Genomic DNA, 23,099 nt, shown 5'->3' with positions numbered 1-23,099 from the left:
ACCCACGTCGGCTTGTTACGTAGTAAAAAAAAATCAGGAGCCCCTCCTAACTCCCCCTTACTATATCAACCCAAAAGCTTGACCTAGTGAAGTTCTAAGATGTCACAAAGTTTCAATTTCCAGCTCACTTTGGCGTACACACCAGCTTGGCGAAAATGTTTGTGAGAAGGTTGATAGTCGCAGCATGTCATCAAGCATGACAACAGAACGTGGTTGTTCAAAACTATACCAGGAAGCAGTACTAGCATGTTCTGACCAAGTATAACGCATGAATTTAAATAGACGTTTCATCCTAATAATGGACTTTGGACAAATCCTCGGTCAAATTAAACTATGAATCTTAGTGAATTTGACTTGTTTTCGTATTTTTGTCATATTAATTTTTTAGTTACTGCAATTTGCATGCAAATTTGTTATCTATTTTCACTACATGCATTTCGCCGCAGAATTGGCTTATTTTCTGTAATCTAGAAAAATACTATTTTTCTATCTTTGAGAAATTTGTGCCTCGGACAGCAATTGAACAATAACATCTTTGGCATCACTGTTTGCTATATTCCGGTCGTCATTAGGGCTGATAGTTTATTTTTGATATTTTTAGTGTTTTACACTCGCGATTCTTTTTATTCTTGTTTTATCCGTTTATCGTGTTATTCGGTAGTACGTGTACATTGAAATTTCGTGACTTCAAGCACGATTATATCTGCTAGTGTTGATTCGTGAAAGTGATAGTTTTTGTTTGTGATTTTTGTTTTCACTTGACATTCTCGCTGCACAGTACGTTACGCTCAATTTTTTTGCCAAAAGCGACATCTGCTGGTGGGTAGCTGAGTTGTCGCACGTTGCGTGCAAGTTCACTTCCATTGACGCACGTTACCCGTTAGCGGTTTCCTGCGCATATTGCATACCCGCTAGGCGTTATTTCTACATCAAAAGCATAGCTTGTAACAACTGCTCGAAAGTGGTTAATGATTCTGATCGAATCACATGTCGTGGATACTGCGGAAATTCGTCCCACATGATATGCGTCAAGATGGATTATGATGTTCGTGACGTCCTGGGAACCCACCAACGGAATCTATTCTGGATGTGCAACGGCTGTGCTGACTTTTCCTCAAATGATAATTTCCGTAGAATGGCTTCACGTTGTTGAGACATAGTGCCTGACGAGAATTCTCTGAAATCTATAAAGAATGACATAGCCGATTTGAAAGATGTCGTCAAAGCTCTCTCGGTTAAAGTAGACTCAAAAACGCTATCCCCAACTATAACGCCTTGGAAACGAATTGCTGAATATAATCCAGTTTCAAACACACCTAAGCGCAAACGCGAAGATGATTCGCCCAAAACAAAAATTCCTAATATTCGTGGATCCAAAGCTGCGTTTGAAACAGTAAAAACAATTTCACCACCTGAGGAGCTGTTATGGGTTTACTTGTCAGCATTCGATCCCAGCACGACGGATGATGAGGTTTCTACCCTTGTGAAAGATTGTTTGGGGGAGAATCTGCAACCTAGAATAGTTCGTCTAGTTCCTAAGGACAAGGATCTCTCATCTCTGAGCTTCATTACTTTCAAAGTTGGCGTTAGCAAATCATACAGGGATAAGGCTCTGCCCAAAGACTCTTGGCCGGAGAACATCTACTTCCGTGAATTTGTGACCAATTCCAAAATCCAACGACCTATCATCAGGACTGCGGCGGAGAAGAATCCATCTGGTGGTGGACAGTAGCGCCAAGCTATTCTGGATAATCTCGTCTGTCCAACTTTTTGTACCCCGGCGAGCGATCTCTTCCTGACGAATCGGCGACTTCTTCTGTGTCAGGTAAAGCCAAGAAGGGTATATGTCCTTCCAAAGCAATACAAGATGCTGCACGCCCTCAATGTAAATTTCACTTACAGTCTGCTGATGAACACAACTCTACCGCCGCTGTGAATCTTCAATGTCAAAACAAAAATCTTGATCCCATCGTAACGAGGACGTCTCTTCATAGCATATTCGGCTCTACAACGATCACAGAAGGACTAAGCACTCTATGCTATGCTGGTATGACTCATCGCACCCTGGGACGCACTGCAGCTAGCACTATGGAAGCCCTTGATCCCCCTGCCACAGTCGAGCCATTGCAGCCAGCGTTCACCAGTCGTCCCGGTCCTGTGTGCAGGAGTGGTGAAGGGATCTTTCAAATCGATACCAACGGCAAGTACGAACCTGTTTTTGTTAATGCAAGCATTGATCAGCTCCTCGCTTCCAGCAATCGCGGCATTCAAACCTACACATTTATTATCAGAATGCCGGTGGTATGAATTCAGGAATCGACAATTATTTGATAGCAAGTTCGGATGAATGCTTCGACATAATCGCCCTCACAGAGACGTGGCTTAGCGATAGCACTCTGTCAGTGCAAGCATTTGGTGCCAACTACGATGTTTTCCGTACTGATCGCAGCTCACGCAACAGTCTCAAGGCTACCGGCGGCGGGGTACTTGTGGCTATCCATCGTAGATTGAAAGCGCAACTGATTGACGATACTTTGGGGGTCTGTGTCGAGCAGGTGTGGGTGCGAATCAAACTGGCTGGCTACGCACTTTTTCTTTGCGTAGTTTATCTTCCACCGGACCGCACTCGCGATTCGACATTGATTGATTCACATACTGAGTCACTGGAACGGATTTCCGCTCAAGCAAGCCCGGTTGATGAGATCCTGATTGTTGGCGATTTCATTTTGTTCGGATTAAAATGGAGCTCTGCTTCTGACGGATTTATGTTCGCTGATCCCGAACTATCATCTTTTCATCATGGTATCACCAGTTTGCTTGACTGCTACAGTCCAAATCTGCTGCGCCAAACGAATAATGTGGTGAACGAGAACAACAGAATCCTTGATCTCTGTTTTTCGAGCAAATCTGACTACGCGCCAAATGTTACCGCAGCACCATTCCCCCTGGTAAAGACAGTTAGACACCACCCTCCCCTGCATATAGTGCTTGAAGCGATTGGAGTGAAGTATGACTGCAATGCTTCTGACACCGTCAGCTATAATTTTAGAAAAGCCGACTATAATAGAATTATTGACTTCCTGTCGAATATCCACTGGACTGAAATTCTCGACAATGATGATATCAACGTTGCAGTGCAGACCTTCTCCAATGTTATGAGCTATGCTATCGATCGCTATGTACCCAAAAGAAGTGGCCTGCAATCTAAGCACCCAGCGTGGCACACTGCCGAGCTGAGTCGGTTAAAAGCGGCTAAAAGAGCCGCTCTGAAGAAGTACTCCAAGTTTGGGGGCTACGTGTTGCGACAACACTACGTTCATGTTAACCAAGTCTATAAAAAGACATCGAAGCGTTGCCATGCCGATTACTTGCGAAACGTGCAACGTAAGTTGAAGTCCGAACCTAAAACATTCTGGAAGCATGTAAACGAGCAAAGAAAGGAATCCGGGTTGCCTTCAACGATGAGCTATGGAGGACGTATGAGCTCTAGTTTACAGGAGATTTGCCAACTATTCTCTGAAAAGTTCGCGAGTGTTTTCTCCAACGAGAAACTGACACCGACCCAGGTTTCACGCGCTGCTCTTAATGTACCTCAATCATACCAGCCTTTGAACTCTATCAATATCAACAATAATATGGTACAACTGGCGATTGGCAAAATGAAGTCTTCAACTTCGGCAGGCCCAGATGGTATACCAACTATTGTTCTAAAAAAATGCTCCGCCGGTCTAATTGAACCTCTTTGTCATCTGTTTCAATTGTCGCTAACAACCGGAGTATTTTCCAAACTCTGGAAATCCTCCTTCATGTTTCCAGTTCACAAAAAAGGTGATAAAAAGGTAGTTGACAACTACCGTGGTATTACAGCGGTAAGTGCAGTTCCTAAGCTGTTTGAAATGGCTGTGTTGGAACCCATCTCCAGTCACTGCAAACAGTATATCTCCGAGACTCAGCATGGATTTATGCCGAAACGTTCAACATCTACGAATTATCTGGCGTTCACAACATATGTTACATATGCCATTTCGGACGGATTTCAAACTGACGTTATCTACACGGACCTTTCAGCTGCCTTTGACAAAATTAATCACGCTATTGCAGTGGCAAAGTTGGATAGACTTGGCTGTGGTACTAATATTCTCCGTTGGATGCAATCGCATCTCAGTGATCGTCGTCTAGCAGTCAAGATAGGTGATTGTTTATCCGAAGAGTTCTTTGCTTCATCTGGTATTCCATAAGGCAGCCATCTCGGTCCATTGAATTTTCTTCTGTATTTCAACGACGTCAACTTTTGTTTAGAAGGACCACGGTTGTCTTTCGCCGACGACCTCAAGTTATACCATAGAATCCGGAATACTGATGATGCAGCTTTCCTTCAACGCCAACTGGTAACCTTTGCGGAATGGTGCGAATTCAACCGAATGACCCTAAACCCCAAGAAATGTACGGTCATTACGTTCTCGAGGAAAAAATGCCAATGGATGGTGTTAAACCTCAAAACCTTCTCTTGGCTACGCCGTTGCTTGGAGTTATTTATTTCGCTTTTCATTTTCCGATATGTTTCAGATTGATCCGATGGTTATAAGTTAGAAAAATTGCAGTCAGAAGGTGCGCACAAATTAACATTTTTGCACTGATAAGTTATCAAGTTCCTTCCAGACAACTCGGAAGTGTTCGGTGATTATTTCTAGCGGTTGTAGATAGAAAAATGAAATACAAAATTCGTTTTATCGAAATAATGTTTGGCTTATTTCAATGGATTGTTACTATATTGAACAATAAATAGGCGACAAAGAGTAATCAACAAACAACAAGTCATAACTTTTAAAGTATTGAAAATAGATATTTCAAGTCTTCAGTAAAGTTATTCGCAAAAGTAAGAACTACAAATTTGCTGAAGGCATCATTTCGGTATAATCACTTTCAAGACAATTTGTGAAAATATCTCACTCATAGGGGGATTAATCAGTAAAAGCATAATACCGAAAGAAAGGGCATATTGCCTCCATTAAATTCTCCAAAGATACTATTGACCTAAAATAAGCCGTTTTGGCGTTAATAATAGATTACATGTTTTTGGTCATATTTCTGGCTAGGGTTCGTCGCGGTTGTGGTAATTACCGGTATTTACCGCACCCGCACCGCAAAATCTGTGGTGCGGTGAGAGACTTTTCCCGCAGATGCGGTGCGGGAACGAGCTTTTACCGCGCGGTTTTACCGCAACCGCACCGCAAAAAAAATTATAATGTGATAATTTTGATTATTCTAAATTGATAAACAGACTGCTATAATGAAAGAAAATTTAGCTGTGTCCGAAATATTTTGACGCTATTATTTTTACGACATATTTTGGACTAGTTATTTTATACTTCTAGGTATAACTTCACAAACTAAGCATTTCAAATACATAAAATTCAAGATCCAAATAGAGACAAAATTATTAGATCATTTAAAAACAATTTACTCTTAAATCCAATTTAAAAGTGCATCACTTCTCTCGATTTCTGTTGCAAATCGTGGAATTATGAATCGTTTTCGATATCAATTTTTGAACTGTGAATTTTGACTAATTTAAAGGAATTAGAGATGAACTAATTATGCTGGGACTTAAACACAACCCAAAGAATATAATTATCTTCATCAAACCAAACGAATTTGGAGTAATTGGATGTAAAGGATACAAATGTATGCAAGCGTCCAAAATAAGGATGACTATCATTCGTTCATCAACATTGTATTTCTATCTTCTTTAATTTCTATGTAAATTCAATGTGAATTTTTCTGCAGTCAATTTTATTGGACTCTTTCTCAAAAGTATGCTACATAACTTTTTTTCGCGTACTTCCATTCAAATTTACTATAATTTTCTACCAAATTTAGTCCTATTATTTTTCAGTCAAGATAGCTTTTTTGAAGCTTTTGTTGCCAAATACCACATAGTTTGACTCCCGTTCACTTCAATTGAAGTTTTTGCCATTGGCTCTTTGGCAAAATATTAGAGGAAAATATATTAAATGCTAGAACTTTCGAACTAGGCTTTAGAAAATTACACTTCATTCATTTTTAAAGAGAGCAATCTTAGTTTTTGAATTATGATACATTTGTTTCTTGAAAAATTCGGAAGTTAGAGTTTTGGGATATTTTGTCCGTAAAACCCCCTATTTTTGAAAATCATTTCTGCTGTATGCTACAAATCATACATTTTTTGCAGTTTTTCCAATGTTCAATAATTCTGTGCCAGTTGAGACCAGACTCCTGATTAGATGTAATGTATAGGCAATTTATTTTCGTCAAATATGGCGTCGTTCTTATTAATGAAATACAATATGTTTTTATTTCACTGTATTGGAATATATGCGCTACTATATAGAAGTACTGGTATTTCGACTTTAAATTTTTTTTTGGTGAAATTCCTTTAAGAATGGAAGGTGGTTTACTACGTAAATGCGAAAATTATTCATTTCATTTTCATATGTCAAAACCATTGAAAATATGAAAATTTAAAGAAAAAAATATGCAACTTCATTTCTTATTACATTTTTATTCCACATTTTTCAATTAACTGAAAGGTTACTAAAATAACAGTTTTCCTATTACTGCAGTAGAACGTTTTTGAATGTATAATGTTTGCCTTAAAATGTACGGAATTTTATTAATAGAAAATGCAAAAGTTGAAGCCGAAAAAGTTTTCTTGTACGATGCAGAAAACGAGGCATATTCCCATCACACATCAGCAACACGTTCCGATGCATTTTCCAGTTACTGGAGTCTAATAGCCCCTACCTCAATGAATTAAATAGAGGCATCAACAAATTCAAGAAAACTCGACATCAGATGTCAAATTCAAGACATCTCGGACCATTAATATTCACTCTCTATTTCAACGATGTAAACTATCAGCTGAAAGGACCACGGTTGTCGTATGCAGATGATCTAAAAATTTTCAACAGAATTAGGAGCCGATCGGACGCACAATATTTGCAGCAGCAATTCGACACTTTCAGCAGATGGTGTGAAAACAACCGAATGATTCTGAATCCGGCGAAATGTTCTGTGATATCGTTCACCAGAAAAAAAGATCCCATTGAGTTTGAATATAACTTGTCTGGAGCTCTTGTTTCCCGGGTGAGCTGCGTTAAGGATCTTGGAGTGCTGTTAGATTCGAAACTTACATTTAAGAATCACATTTCGTATGTTGTTGGTAAAGCATCGCGAAGCCTGGGCTTCATTTTCCGTACGGCTAAATCCTTTACAGACATTTACTGTCTCAAAAGCCTATACTGCTCTTTAGTGCGCTCTACGCTGGAGTATTGTTCGGCGGTCTGGAACCCGAATTACATGAACAGCAGCGATCGAATTGAAGGCGTTCAACGAAAATTTATACGGTATGCTCTTCGACGCCTGCCTTGGCGCGATCCTGTTCGTCTACCAAGCTACGAGAGTCGGTGTCAACTCATCCAGCTCGATACTCTCCAGCGTCGTAGAGAAACTGCAAGAGCCTTATTCATCTCTGATCTTCTGTCAGGACGCATCGATTCTCCAGATTTACTAGAGCGAGTTAACATCCAAGCAAGGTCCAGAACGTTACGCGGAAACGTTCTTCTGAGAGTGCCGTTTCGACGAACTATTCAAACAGCTAATGCCGCTATCACGGGACTACAACGCCTCTTCAATCGTGTGTCGCACTTGTTCGACTTTCATTTGTCTCGAATATCATTGAGAAATCGATTCCTGCAGTTTTTTAGATGTAATTAGTTTAAGTTTCCATCATTGGGGCCGAGTACGGCCTGTTGATGTGCGTGATAAATAAATAAATAAAGAAAACGCAATATTACAAAATCAAACAAACATACTTCATGCTACGTTCCATCCAAAACGAAATCAAATCCACGAAACAACAATTAGTAACAGCTGTCCCTGAAGCAATCAGTCAATCAATTTTACAATCACAAGACAAATCTCAAAGTGCGATGTTCAACCAAGAAAAAGAAATTCGATGCAATATTACAAAAGATAACCGCCGACACCTCAACCCCACAATTAAAAGAAAATGCCATTCACAACGGAACACAGATACAGATACCTCATGACCAGCAGTTGTCATTCTAAGCCTAGGTCCAAAATTCGCTTTACCATACAAACATATCAACGAAACACCAATGTTCCATCTCATTGCCGATATCGAAGCAGTTCTTCAGCTAAACCAAAACGAAAACATTCAGAACAACAACCGATGCATGATTGTGAACAGCATGCAAAATTACATTCACCGTCTGCTGCAAAAACCTACTATCAATACTCCCCTCGAACGTTTTTGCCATTCAGCTACCAAAACAACACGTACCTTTCTAAAAGAGAATCCAAATTAAACAGTGCTCCAGTCAGACAAAGGAAACAAAACAGTAGTTATGACCACCGCAGACTACCAAACCAAGATGTTCAAATTACTCAGCGACCCTGCAACATATCTCAAGATAGACCGTGATCCAACTTCAAAATTTCAAAAACAGAATAACAATCTTGTTCAAAGACTCAAACAACTAAAGCTCATAGACTATCGAACTGCAAACCAACTTACAACATACAAAGCTTCTTGCCCAAGAATATATGGGCAGCCCAAAAAACATAAACCTGGATTACCCCTCCGACCGGTCGTTCCCAACATGACCGCACCATCATACCACCTCTCAAAATTCATTGGACGAATTCTTCTAAACTCCATCTCTACGATATACAACATAAAGGACTCTTTCACTTTCTGCGAATACATCAACTCAATAACTCTACCTCCAGACTACGTGCTAGTTTGGTTCGACGTAGTTTCGCTTTTCACGTGTATACCAAAAGCATTGGTGACACACAACATCATCTACAACTGGAACAACATTAAACAACACACCAACATCAATCTGGACCTATTCTTGGAAATCGTTCGATTTTGCATCGATTCCAGCTACTTTAAGTTCGACAACAATTACTATCGGAAAACATTTGGCACCGCCATGGGAAATCCCCTATCTCCTGTTCTAGCTGACCTGGTCTTAGAAGGACTTCTAAATGAAACCACTTCAAAACTTTGTTTCAAACCACCAGTGCTCAACAAATATGTGGACGTCTTTATAATGGCCATACCGCTCAACCAACTCAAATACGTTCATCATACATTCAACAGCTACGACAAACATATCCAGTTCACCTACGAATTAGAAGAAAATCGTAAACTCCCGTGCCTCGATATGCTATTAGTGCGCAAGGAAAATCAAGAAATACACACCGAATGGTATTCCAAACCAATATCAAGTGGACGTTTTCTAAATTTCCACTCATATCATTCATATCAGCAGAAAATAAACGTTGCTAAAAACTTCATCAACAGAGTTGATAGACTATCCACAAACCTCAACAAACCGGATAAAGTCAACATAATGGAAAAACATTTAAAGATTAACGACTATCCAAGGTCGGTACGAAATAGATTAATCAACAATAGAACAACACATACAGTACCTACCGTACAACATTCTTCTCCCGATGAGAACCTGAAACATACCTACCGATCCATTCCAAACATACCTTCGCTGTCGCATAAAATAGCGAAAGACCTGAAAAAGGATTATCCAGATGTCACACTAGCTCTCCTCAACCACAAAACAGTCGGTAACCTGTTTAGCAAGATCAAGGATAACATAGCACAGGAAAATCTGAGCAATGTTATTTACAGCATACCATGTAAAACCTGTGAGTCTTCCTATGTGGGCATGACTTCGAACCAGCTTAAAACAAGGATGGCTGCACACAGATCTAACATAAAAAGGCTCAACTTACTTGTAGAAGCAGGATACACTAAAGATGACATCCAGATAGCCGAATTAAAACAAAAAAACTGCTCTACTTGAGCACAGTATATCAAATCAACACCACTTCGATATAAACAAAGTGAAAGTGCTAGATCAGCACCACCGAACGACAGCTCTTCCCATCTTGGAAATGTGTCACATATTAAAAAAACAAAACATAACAAAAAACTGTCAACAAACGCACAGACACCGAAGGGATTATACATACACTAAAAATCAGCAACTATAAAACTGACACCATCAACACCACCACACACATTAGGTTTGTTCCAGTACACGGAAGTCACTCCGGAGTAAACAGGAGCAAAAAATCTTTGCTCCTTTTTACTCCGGTTTGCTACCAGAAGAAGAAAAAAGAGAAGAAGAGAGTACAGGAACGATTTTCTCCGGAGTACTTCCAGTTTCTCCTGGTACTGGAACAGACCTATTTATAGCAATCATTCAACAGCAGAGTTAGCAGACAAACCTTAGCGCTTTTTCCCAAGTATTTACCCAAAAACGTTAATTAATTATAACCCAGTAAAATTTCATTAGATACAGTGAAGTGCCAAATATGCGAACGACGGCAGTGAATAATATTGTACAATAAGTTTTTAAATGTTTGTAACAACTACAACATACGACTTCCATAGCCACTATTTGACGCTGACAAAATATTAGGACGGTTCACTTTTTCAACAAATCAGAACATAACAAACAACAAAATGTTGTGTGAGTTTAAAATCAATATTATCTTTAAAATCAACAATTTTCATATGTACACTCCAGTAACTAAGAACTGTTTTTAGAATCCTTGATAAAGGTGGAATAAAGCCATCGGAACGTTGGAAGTAAAAGCAATATAGTTGTTTGCGCTTTCTAATTCACGACTGATAAGCCGAAAAATACCCTTTACAAATAAGTTCGACAGTCAAGAGACATTTTCAATGGCTACACAAATGTACAATTTTTCAAAACTATTTTTAAAAATATAAAAATTTTACCGCATTACCGCGCGGTGCGGTGCGGTAAATAAAGTGCGGTTGTGGTAAGCGGTGCGGTTTTATTATTCTTTGCGGTTGCGGTGCGGACAATCCATTTACCGCACCGCGACGAACCCTAATTTTGACAATGGGAAATGATAAAAATCTTTCGCCCGCATTTAATGTTAAATATCTCTTTTGATAATAGTCCGATTTCAACAATCTATAGCTTGTTCGAAAGGTATTCGTATAAGCTGCCTTAAAATATATAAAGTGTTAATCTATATTGTCAATTTCGGCAGATAATCTAAAAAAACTGCAAAAACGCCATTTTTACACACTCAAACATTCATATCTTGGAAAATAAACATCAGAATCAAAAATAAATCAATAGCGTTCTTACTGTTTGATAGGTCTTTCATTTAAAATCAGTTTGGATAAGATCGGTTCAGCTATTGCTGAGAAACACGAATGAGAGTTTGTCCGTTACATGCACACACAGACAGACACACACCCACGCACACACACAGACATTGTCCCAAATCGTCGAGCTGACTCTATTGGTACACAAGACTTGGCCCTCAGGGCCTCGGAAAAAATCTTGAAAGTTTGAGCGAATTCTATACATTTGTTTTATAAGAAACGTAAAAAGGTCGCGATTTGGTCAATGTCCCCATTTTGTCAGCCTAAAATACACCATGGAGATGATAAAAACGGGTTATTACTGTATTTATTATTTACAGTAATAGGTACATTTTCTGAAGATATTTTGTTTCAATTGCATCGAACTACACCAATTTTTAGGTAGTTTTCAAGGGGTTATTTTATCGACTTCCAAAATTCGGCAAATCTATTTCCATTCGTGCGATGGTTTATGTTAAAATGGTATTCTAAATTAATTGGTATATATGTTGGTATTGGTATTGGTTTATATGTTGCAGATAGAGAAAATTGATAAATTTTGAGCTTTTCTTACACAGTATTACAAAAGCTTCTTAAACAACTGTTCCTAATAAGATTATGTAAATTATAATTGCGGAAGATTATCGAAAAGTTTCGTGAAAATTCCAATAATGATAATGATTTTCCCTAACGGGTTTCGAGAGTTTTTTATTTGTTCTTTGGCATTAGGAGTAGGGATAATAATTCAGATCAAAGATATTACTGGGAAGTCATGTTTGTAAAAGGTCGATATCGAATTAAAGTTTGAACGATGCACGCATGTAGTTCAGAGGTAGCGAGATATCAAGAGCTGAAATTGCAGTCCTTAGTTCTCAGCCGCGTTGAGAATTCGAGTAAACGCTATTAAGTCGTCACTGTTGTGCTATCTTATGACAAGCGCCATTTAGCACATTTCGAGAAAAACGATTTTTAAAGTTTGAGATTGAATATCTTGAAACTTATAAATGGTATAAACAATCCAAAGAAGACAATTGATGTTTCTATCTATTCTGCATTAATCTCTCAAATATTACGAAGATCGGTTGACTATGTTGCGAGTTTTTACTATGAATGTAAACAAAAGTCGCACTCACACGTGTCATAGGCGTGTATTGATGACAAAATTTGTATGACGTGTCATAATCGTGCATGGAAAATTTTCCATAGAAAAAAATCATCACTTTTTAACTTTTATTCATATCTTTAGGTTCATATGGTCTATAAACATTCGGTAAAATGCATTTTAAAGGAAATGAGTCAGGGAACCTAGAAATAATGGTTATTCTTGATTACAGTGTTGCCAAATATCTTTTATTTCCAGTTCAAAACTAAAACTGTGTTTTTCTCACAACTCGTATAATTTTATTTCGAAATTGTTTATGTCATTGTGTTCCTCAGACATTTTCACACATAAAACCGTCTAAAATTTCAATATAACTTGAGCCAATCTCTAGATATAGTGATTTGAAGCAAAAAAACTCACAATTTCTCATCATGTTTCTAGCTATATCTTAGTAACCAAATAGAATTTCTAAATTCGGAAAACGCTACTTTGTCGAGATTTTTCAAACAAGTAATGTGGCATATCTAACTCAGTTTACCCCAAAATGGCGTTTGTCATAAGATAGCACAACAGCGACGAAGTATGAACTTCAAATCCATTCGAAAACTTGTTTTTCGAATTTTTTGACTCAGCACAACATATATAACCCCTTTGAGAAAATTCAGTTTTTCCTACACAATGAATTGATTGAAGAATTTATATATGTTATTAACGGAACATTAGCAATAATTCGATTGTATTTCTATTTTATGGGCCATGTTTCCACTTTTCCATTAAATTGGTTTACCCACAGATAACAGACGTTTAGGCTCGATTTGAATCGTGTGTAAATACCCGCTGCTGAAATTCCGAATAAATCAGACATCTGAAACATGTTTGGCAAACGTTTGCAGATGGCGCAGTGATCACTACAATGCAGTTAGAGTGCAGCTGTCAAACACGTGTAGCAAACAGTTGCGCAGATGGCAATAGTGAAACACGGATTTTCAACGTAAATCAATTTGAAAGTTTACACAGGTTTTTGAAGAAATTTTGTTCTAGCCTAAACGTCTGTTATCTGTGGTTTACCCTTTGAGATATTGTTCTTTGCTAATTTGAGCGATTCTCTGAGTCCTGCCACTATCCCATGTAGTATGTGTTATCAAAAACATCGTGAAGCATCCAGTTCTAAATGTTCTCAATCGATATTGTTCGTGTATGCACGCTAATTGTATATTCAAGGAGTTACCCTGCCCGTTTACTCTTTTTTGGGAACACTGCGAATATTTGCCACAGGGGATTTGTCGGAGTATCCACTAAACCGAACGATAGCATCGAGCAACATAATTCCGCCATCAATTCCTGGGAACTATAAAAGGCCGTTTGGAATGTGACCCAAGTAGCAATTTTTGTTTCAGTAACTATTTCATAACCACTTGGCAACAAAAAATATGTGCTGTTGCGACTGACATCTAACTTTCTGCGCGACCCAAAAAGCGCAGTTTTATGCCGAATTTCAACATAATATTTATTGAGCAAAACAGTAAAAACTTGTTGCCGGTTCGTTGCACTAACGATGCGAGCATAGCTAAATGAAATCATATTGTTTTCAACATGTTGATTGTAGGTCGCAACAAGATTACTTAATCATACCTTTTTGCCGTTCACTTGGACTGTCAATCGCAACTGAAAAGTAACCTATTTTCTTATACATATGTTAAGATTATGTCACCAGTTGAAATCAAAATGAAGACTAAGTCCAAATATATGTTGATAATTTAAATATGAACAGTAGTGTCATTTTTCATATCAAAAATTGCCAATGAAGCATCAAATTGCACTGCGCAGCAGAGTCTATCGAGTGATATTTTATTCTACGTCTAATTAATTCAAGCGCTCTTGGTGAAACCAAATCCGCAATAGTATTTAAAAGCCATTTTTCATTAGGAAAACCGAAGCATTCTAAAAATCCAATATTATTCAAAGAAAACACACATTAAACATAAATCAGGGACACAAATTGCTTTAAAGGTAAACATTTATTAAGATTCGCGAGCCGGTTGAGGTTTTACTTCCAATATACTAGAAAATGGAGCATATATGCAGTATGGCTTTCAACCCATCCAGGGTCAAATTAAGGATGTGATTTTGGTGCATACGAAACAATATGCTTTCCGAACTTATTTATATTCATGAGCAAAGCTTTTAATTTGTGAACAACCATTTTCCATCATACGGTTTGTCTCCATTGAGTAATTTTCAGTTTGTATCAAAATATACCTTTCCTTAATATGACTTAATATGCTGAAACGTTTTAGTCACAAAGTCGTATGCTTGTCATGCATGACAAGTGGTATAATGATGATATGTGCCTAATACGTGCACATATCATCATTATACCTTGAATCACAAACTCATATGTATTGATGAAAGGCATTCGCAACACTGAATTGACGAATTCATAACAAAAGTTCAGCAAAACAAAAATTGAGTTGTATTTTTGTTTCCATTACGTTGAGAAAATACCCTGATGCCTCTTCATGCGCTAAACTTCATATTATACCGGCGTCGAACTGTACGGTGGCGCCAACTATAACATGTTCGGTGTATCGGTAAAAATGTAAACATGTGACATGTATGACTATAACGAGAAATTTTAAAAGGAAATTATTCTTTTACCGCCAAGGTAGCATTAATACCAATAGTTCAACTATTGGGTCATACTCCTAAAAGAAGTACAGGGAAATATTATTACAAGAAACAATAAAATAATCAATATCCACTAAAATTGGAGCTCTTTGAAACCAACGGTAAATCAAATGTATTTATACTTGCGTTTCATATAAAAATCAATGGATAGGAATAAGAACTCAATGATTATAGGAACTGAAATTGGACGAGATTACTACTATATGAAAAATAAATTAACTCGCAACTTTAATGTTTTCCAATAAAGAGGAACTGATAGTATTTGATTGCTGTAATGCTGCTACTTTCAACATTTTTTCCAATTGGATGATTTGACAAACTGAGTTCGCATCTGATCATTAATTTGGGTCTAAAAATGTCGGAATTTTTTCTACGAGGTTTGTAAACAGTATCTTTTCAATTGGCGTTCTTGGGAAATTCTTGCATTCTTAGACCAAATGTCAGTTAGCATAAGTTATTTATAACAAAATCTACAAGACGCTTCACAGATTAAACAGGAAATTTGCAAAATAGGCTGCTATTGTTTTCGGAAGGTACTTTAACTGAACGATTTGTCTCAAATTCATACTACTCGTTCCGATCTATCTACCATCCTTCTTGTTCTTAGTTCCGAAGTTATTTTCAAATATTATAGTTGGCGCCACCGTACAGTTCAGTGCCTCTATCAGGTGGAGCGCATGAAGTGTCATCGGTTAATCTTCGCAATGTAATGGCAACAAAAATACAGCTTATTTTTCGTGTTGCTAAGCATTTGTTGTGAGCTTGTTGATTCAGTGTTGTGAAAGCATTTTGTTGATACGTGTAAGTTTGTACTAAAAGGCGTAATGATGATATGTGACGGATACATACGTATAACATGAATACGACTTTGTAAACTGAAACGTTTTTAGTAAGAATTTTGGTGTTTGACAACTGTGCAATTGTCATAATACATATCACAAAATCAAAATCGCAACTAATTTTCAACAAACACTGCAATATCAGCAACCAGTTCGGAACATTAATGAACATGTTCTAGCTGGCAACATAAATGACTATTTGGTGACAAAAGATGTTTTGAAATAACCTTGATGTTATCTATGTTCAACCAGTGCAACAAAAATAACCTTATTGTTCTTTCGTTGCAACATAGTTCGGACTTAGACAAATAAAACTAGTTGCGATTTGCTACTTGGGGATGACATTCCAAACGGTCTTTTATAGCGCGATGGCGCTCTTCTTTTACTCCAAGTGATGGGCATCGGAGAAACGTCAAAGTTGTGTAAAAAAGCAGTGAAATGATTTTGATTAAAGATAGAAAAAGTTTTTGTAAATGAAATATATAAATTAAAACTAAAGGTTAATGAAATATAGAAGTTAAAAGTGAAGTTTAAATATAGAGGAGAGGTTAAATTGAAGAGAACTACTTACCTGGCCAATCGTGAAATTGTTACCAAAGGGATTCCACTTACCTGCGCCATCCGGAAGAACACCTGAAGCATCCATCTAACCCTCCTACTTACCGTGAGTGCTGAGCTATCCAACACTGGTCCTTCGAACCGGATGCACGACGGACTCCGTTCATCTTCCAAACGCTATCTTGCTTCGGAAAGGTTCCGGAACGGTTTGCTGCAAGGAATCCAGCCATCTTCAGCTCAATCGAGACGCGACGCCGCCATTGCTGCAACTTTAAATTACAAGGCATTGAATTGCCTGTAGAAGGTGATTAGTATACCTCTTAATTCACCCGTCTCGTTTGAGCTACGCGGTCTTTCGTTTTGCTGCTCCAGATCATCATGTCAAACGAACGTCGCATCAAATCCTTGAAGCTGCGACTGCGCATGACGTCGTTCAACCTCATCAAAACCTTTGTCGATGACTACGACGAAGATAACCACGCGCTGAGGTGCCCGTTCACCTTGAAAACCTCATCGCGCTGTGGACCGACTTCAACAAGATGTAATGTGAGCTAAAGTCGCTGGATGAAGCTTCCATCGAACAGCAGCTGAAGCAAAGAACGGACATCGAATCACACTACTATCGAGTGAAAAGATTCTTGCTCTTCGTGAAAAAAATGCCATCCACAACGTGCGCACCGTCGTCAAGTTTATCAAACGCTCTGATCTCTTCGTCGACATCGCACGTGCGATTGCCGGATGTTAAACTTCCCATGTTCAGTGGAAACCTAGAAAGCTGGCTCAACCTTCACGATCTAGTCCACTCGTCTCAAGATTTGTCAAATATTCAGAAATTCTATTACTTCCGATCGTCTCTTTCTGGTGATGCTCTTAAGTTGATCCAGACCATACCACTTAGTGCCAATAGTTATCCCGTTGCCTGGTATCTGCTGGTGCAGCATTTTCAGAACCCGGCTAGACTGAAATAATCGTATGTAGATGCTCTGTTCGAGTTCCCGTCAATTAAGCGCGAATTGGCGGTCGAGCTGCACTCGTTGGTAGAAAAGTTCGAGGCAAACGTGAAGATTCTACAGCAGCTGGGGGAGAAGACGAAGTTTTGGGACATTCTATTGGTTCGCATGCTTAGCACAGCTTAGCTTAGCCTCGACCACACAACCAGGAGAGATTGGGAAGAGCACTCGTCCACTGTTGATGCGGTTTCTTTTCGCGATTTGACTGCTTTTATTCAGAGGAGAGTAACAGTGCTTCAAAACATGAATGGTAAATTGTCTGAGGTCACACCACCCGCGGTAATCAAGAAGCAGCTTAACCAACGTCCACTCGCTAGCCATGGGGCTAGTCAGTTCATCGCCAGGAAGTGCATCATTTGTTCCGATCAGCATCCCCTATATCTATGTACAGCGTTTTCAAAATTGAGTGCCGAAGAAAAGGAGAAAGAAGTTCGTCGACATCAGTTATGCCGGAATTGTCCATCTACCAGTACCTGCCGTAAGTGTAGAGGCCGACATCATACACAACTATGTACCAACGATACACCAAATTGCCCGAAGATATCTGATCCTCCCAGTTCGAAATCGTCAAACGAGCCACCTACCGTATCTGTATCAGCCAGCGAGATGAAACCCAAAAGTTACGAGTGTTTTACTAGCCACTGTAGCAGTCATTGTGATTGGCGACGCCGGAACACATCACGTGGCCAGAGGTCTGACTCAGGCAGCTAGTGCTGCTTTGCTACTGAATTGTTTGTTCAACTCATCAAAGCGCAGCACAAGAAAATTTACGTTCCGATTGCTGGCATCGGCCATTCTAAAACGCAAGCACGGCACATGTTTTCATCAACAGTGCGATCCAGACTCAACGATAATCCACCACTGCCGATTTTCTTGTGCTACCCAAGGTCACCGTTGATCTACCTTCCACGTCAGTACATATTTCGCTTTGGAAAATCCCATCTGGCGCGCACCTAGCCGACCCTTCTTTCGGTACAACAAATCCGATCGATCTTATTCTCGGTGTAAAATTATTCTTCGACTTATTCAGAGTTTCTGGTCGAATTACACTCGGAGACAACCTACCTGTTTTAGTAAATTCGGTCTTTAGTTGGGCAGTGCGGGTAGGGCCAATTGCTGCTCGGCATCAAGTCCAATAACCGCTAACGTTGTCACCGATTTGTACCAGCTCATGGAAAATCGACCTAGCTCAACAATATTGTAGCTTCATGAGAGAATATCATGATCTAGGACATATGCAACGCTTAGCAAAATTCGAAGATTCCACCACCCCACTATATCATCTTCCTCACCACACAGTAGTTCGTGAAGAAAGTACAACGACCGAAGTGCGAGTCGTTTTCGATGCATCATGCAAAACCAGCGGTGGAAAATCCCTAAACGACGCCCTGTTAGTAGGTCCAATCCTGGACGATCTGAGGTCGATCATCATGCGGTCCCGAATTCATCCCGTAATGCTGATTGCCGATATTAAACAGATGTATCGCCAAATTCTCGTGGATGAACGAGACACCTCTGTACAGCGCATCGTTTGGAGGGCTTCCCCGGACAACCCATTGGACACGTTCGAATTAAAGACCGTCACTTACGGCACTCTATCAGCACCCTATCTTGCAACTAGAGTGCTGCAATAACTTGCCGACGATGAACAAGACGCGTTTCCTGAAGCAGCAGATGTTTTGCGCAAAGATTTTTACGTAGACGACCTCATTTCTGGCAGAAGCACCGTAGCTGAAACCATCAAATCGCGGAATCAGTTCGACTCACTGTTAGCTAAGGACGGTTTTGAGCTGCGTAAATGGGCCTCTAATGAACCAACTGTGTTGGAGGACATTCCCGAAGAAAATCGAGCCCTACAGCAGTCGGTAGACTTGGATCGAGACCAATGTTTTAAAACTCTCGATCTTCATTGGGAACCTTCTACCGATGTTTTAAGGTACAAGATGAAAATTCCTCCACCCAAAACGAACGCATCACTTACCAAACATATCAATATTAATTCGTCAAAAGGGCGAAAGTGTTTTTTATAAACAAATTTGTTTCGCTCATTAGTCTGCTGCAGAGTGGAATTTCATGAAAAATATACGTTAATGTAAATTTTTCCCTTCGTAGAAGTCAATTCAATTCTTTTCTGCTTTGAAATTATAGTAAATTAAGAGAAACTATCAAAATAAAAGTTTGTTTACAAATCTTATTCGCCCTTTTGCAAATTTAATATGGAAATGGCGCTATCATACATCGCACAATTATTCGACTCGCTCGGTTTATTAGGACCCGTCATAACAACTGCTAAACTATTTATGCAGATGTTGTGGACCTTGAAGAATCGCAATGGTACCATCTGGAGTTGGGACGAAGAGCTACCAGCAGCAATCCAAGAACGTTGGTACAATTATCACACACAACTACCACTATTGAATCAGCTCAGGATTGAACGATTTGCTATGTGCCTAAATCCATCAACAGTGCAACTGCACTTCTTTTCGGACGCATCAAAACAAGCATATTGTGCTTGTGCATATTTACGATCGGAGGACTCAAACGGGAATGTCAAAGTAGCTCTCTTGACTGCCAAATTCAAAGTAGCTCCACTTAAAGAACAGACCATCCCTCGCCTGGAACTCTGTGGCGCACTGCTAGCATCGCAACTCTACCAGAAAATAATCAAATCACTTTCATTAGAACCCGAAGCATTCTTTTGGGTGGATTCAATGACTGTCATCAGTTGGTTAAGGGCCGCGCCTTCTACATGGACCACATTCGTTGCGAACTGAGTTTCCAAAATTCAGCTCGCTACCATATACTGCACCTGGAGTCACGTTGCAGAATACCAAAACCCAGCAGACTACATTTCGCGTGGAACAACTGCCGAGTTCCTAATTAACCGCGAACAATGGTGGCATGGCCCACTATGGCTAAAATTCGACAGAATCGAGTGGCCTCACTTAGAAATTATTCCATCGCAAGCCAGTATGAGCGACGCGCGCAAAACACTCACAACGAACGTAACAGCAACAGCAGAAAATCCATTCATCGACACATACGTTAGCAGATTTTCTAACTACCAGTGCATGTTACGAGTCACCGCCTACTGTAAACGATTTCTACAAAACAGCCGTCCTAAAAATTCACATCGACCAATTTCGCACATCGTCACAGCTGAGGAATTGAATGAAGCAGAAATTACTCTCATCAGATTGGTCCAGCAGCAAACTTTCAACTCGGAATGGAAGGCTCTCGAAAAACAACATTGTATCTCAGCCAGATCTCGAATCAAGTGGTTCACCCCGTTTTTCAGTACAGATCGTCTCATTCGGGTTGGTGGACGATTGGCTCGTTCACAACAAACGTACGACAACAAGCATCAAATCATCCTACCTTCTTCACACCAGCTGGTCGTTTTATTCATTCGACACTATCACGAAAAACACCTTCACGCTGCCCCACAGTTGCTTCTCGGCCTACTTCGACTTCACTACTGGATCACGGGAGCCAGAAACCTAGCTAGAAAAATTGTCAACAAATGCACAGTTTGCTTCCGAGCTCGTCCAAATCGAATCGAGCAGTTTATGTCGAAACTTCCAGCTGCACGAGTTACTGCAGCAAGGCCCTTCACAACAACTGGCATCGATTACTGGGGATCCATCTACATCCAGCCACCGCATCGACGATCTGCACAACGAAAGGCTTATGTTGCATTATTTGTTTGCTTCTGCACGAAAGCTGTACATCTTGAGTTGGTGGCGGACCTGACCTCAACGAAATTTTTGCAAGCTCTTCGACGTTTCGTTTCACGGAGAGGGTTGTGTGCGGATATCCATAGCGACAACGGGCGAAATTTCATCGGAGCTTCGAATGAACTACGTCAACTGATACGAAGCAAGGAGCATCGTGAGCTGATCGCGCAAGAATGTGCACAAAACGGCATTCGCTGGCACTTTAATCCACCCAAAGCATCACATTTCGGGGGCCTGTGGGAGGCCGCTATCAAGTCAGCACAAAAACACTTTATCCGTGTACTTGGAACCCACACTCTTCCCTACGACGATATGGAAACGTTGCTTTCTCAAATCAAAAGCTGCTTAAACTCCAGGCCGCTTGTACCTATGAGCGATGACCCAACGGATTTTGAGCCGCTAACACCCTGGTACTTTCTCGTTGGATCTGCTCTGAAAGCTGTACCTGATGTCGACTACACTACAATCCCGTTCAGCCGGCTGCGAAAGTGGCAGCAAACACAACACATGTTTCAGCACATATGGAAACGTTGGCATCGCGAATATATAGCCACACTGCAGCCCCGGTCAAAATGGTGCAACCCGTCAGTGCAATCGGCAAGGAATCAACTGGTAATCCTTCGAGATGACAACCTTCCTCCTGTGCAGTGGCCAACAGCCAGGATCGACTCGTTGTATCCGAGACCAGACGGAGTAGTTCGAGTCGTCACTGTAGTAACACCCACCGGTCGCTACACTCGTCCCGTAGCGAAAATTTGTTTGCTACCAATATCTTCCGCATTCAAACTGCAAGCGTCAACCAACGAAGACAGGGACACCGAAAATTAGCAGCCAGATATCCACTGATTTCCTGCTAGCACCAAAATCAAACAATACAACGCACTTTTCTATAAGGGTCCCGTCCAAAACACATTATTTTCTTAAACCCCGCTACCGGGTCTTATTTTGATTGCCAGATTGCGATAATAATGCTTTTGCATGCTGACGTTTTCAACTCCAACCAAATGTCAACAATCGTCGAAGCTGCCGTGAGGGACAAACCATCTGTATCGCTTAGGGGAAGAATCGATCACCTACTTGCTCGAGTTTGCTATCAAAAATGTGTTTTCTGAAGGGGCCAGTGTGTTCGTGTATGCACGCTAATTGTATATTCACGGAGTTACCCTGCCCGTTTACTCATTTTTGGGAACACTGCGAATATTTGCCACAGGGGATTTATCGGAGTATCCACTGAACCGAACGATAGCATCGAGCAACATAATTCCGCCATCAATCCCTGGGAACTATAAAACGCCAAAGTTGTGTAAGAAAGCAGTGAAATGAAATATGTAGGTAAATTTTGATTAAAGATAGAAGTTTTTTTAAATGAAATATATAAATTAAAACTGAAGTTTAATGGAATATAGAAGTTAAAAGTGAAGTTTAAATATAGAGAAGAGGTTAAATTGAAGAGAGCTACTTACCTGGCCAATCGGATTCCACTTACCTGCGTCACCCGGAAGAACACCGGAAGCATCCATCTAACCCTCCTACTTACCGTGAGTGCTGAGCTATCCAACAGATATAATACCCGAAAAAAGCGAAAAAAGTTATAAGAAATGTATCATCACAATGTTAGTGGGTTTACATTTTACATTTTTTACATTTCTTATAAAAGAAATGTAAAGAATTCGCTCAAACTTTCAAGATTTCTTCCGAGACCCGGAGGGCCGAGTCTTATATACCAATCGACTCAGCTCGACGATTTGGGACAATGTCTGTGTGTGTGTATATAACGGACAAACTCTCATTCGTGTTTTTGAGCAATGGCTGAACCGATCTTATCCAAACCAATTTTAAATGAAAGAAATATCAACCAGACAGAACGCCAATAATTTGCTTTTGATTCTGATGTCTAGTTTCCAAGCTATGAATGTTTGAATGTGTAAAAATGGCGTTTTTTGC

General features: G+C 39.8%; 1 protein-coding gene across 1 annotated transcript; it reads left to right on the top strand.

The window, feature by feature from the left end:
- The first annotated feature begins 20,390 nt into the window (after positions 1-20,390).
- Positions 20,391-21,983, top strand: LOC131687630 (uncharacterized). Its single transcript, XM_058971715.1, has one exon. The coding sequence runs from the start codon at positions 20,391-20,393 to the stop codon at positions 21,981-21,983; it is 1,593 nt and encodes a 530-aa protein (XP_058827698.1).
- Positions 21,984-23,099: the final 1,116 nt, after the last annotated feature.

The sequence above is a fragment of the Topomyia yanbarensis genome, chromosome 3, assembly GCF_030247195.1.
Source record: "Topomyia yanbarensis strain Yona2022 chromosome 3, ASM3024719v1, whole genome shotgun sequence".
NCBI classification, from domain to species: Eukaryota; Metazoa; Arthropoda; class Insecta; order Diptera; family Culicidae; genus Topomyia; species Topomyia yanbarensis.
This window is presented reverse-complemented; position numbering and strand designations above follow the sequence as displayed.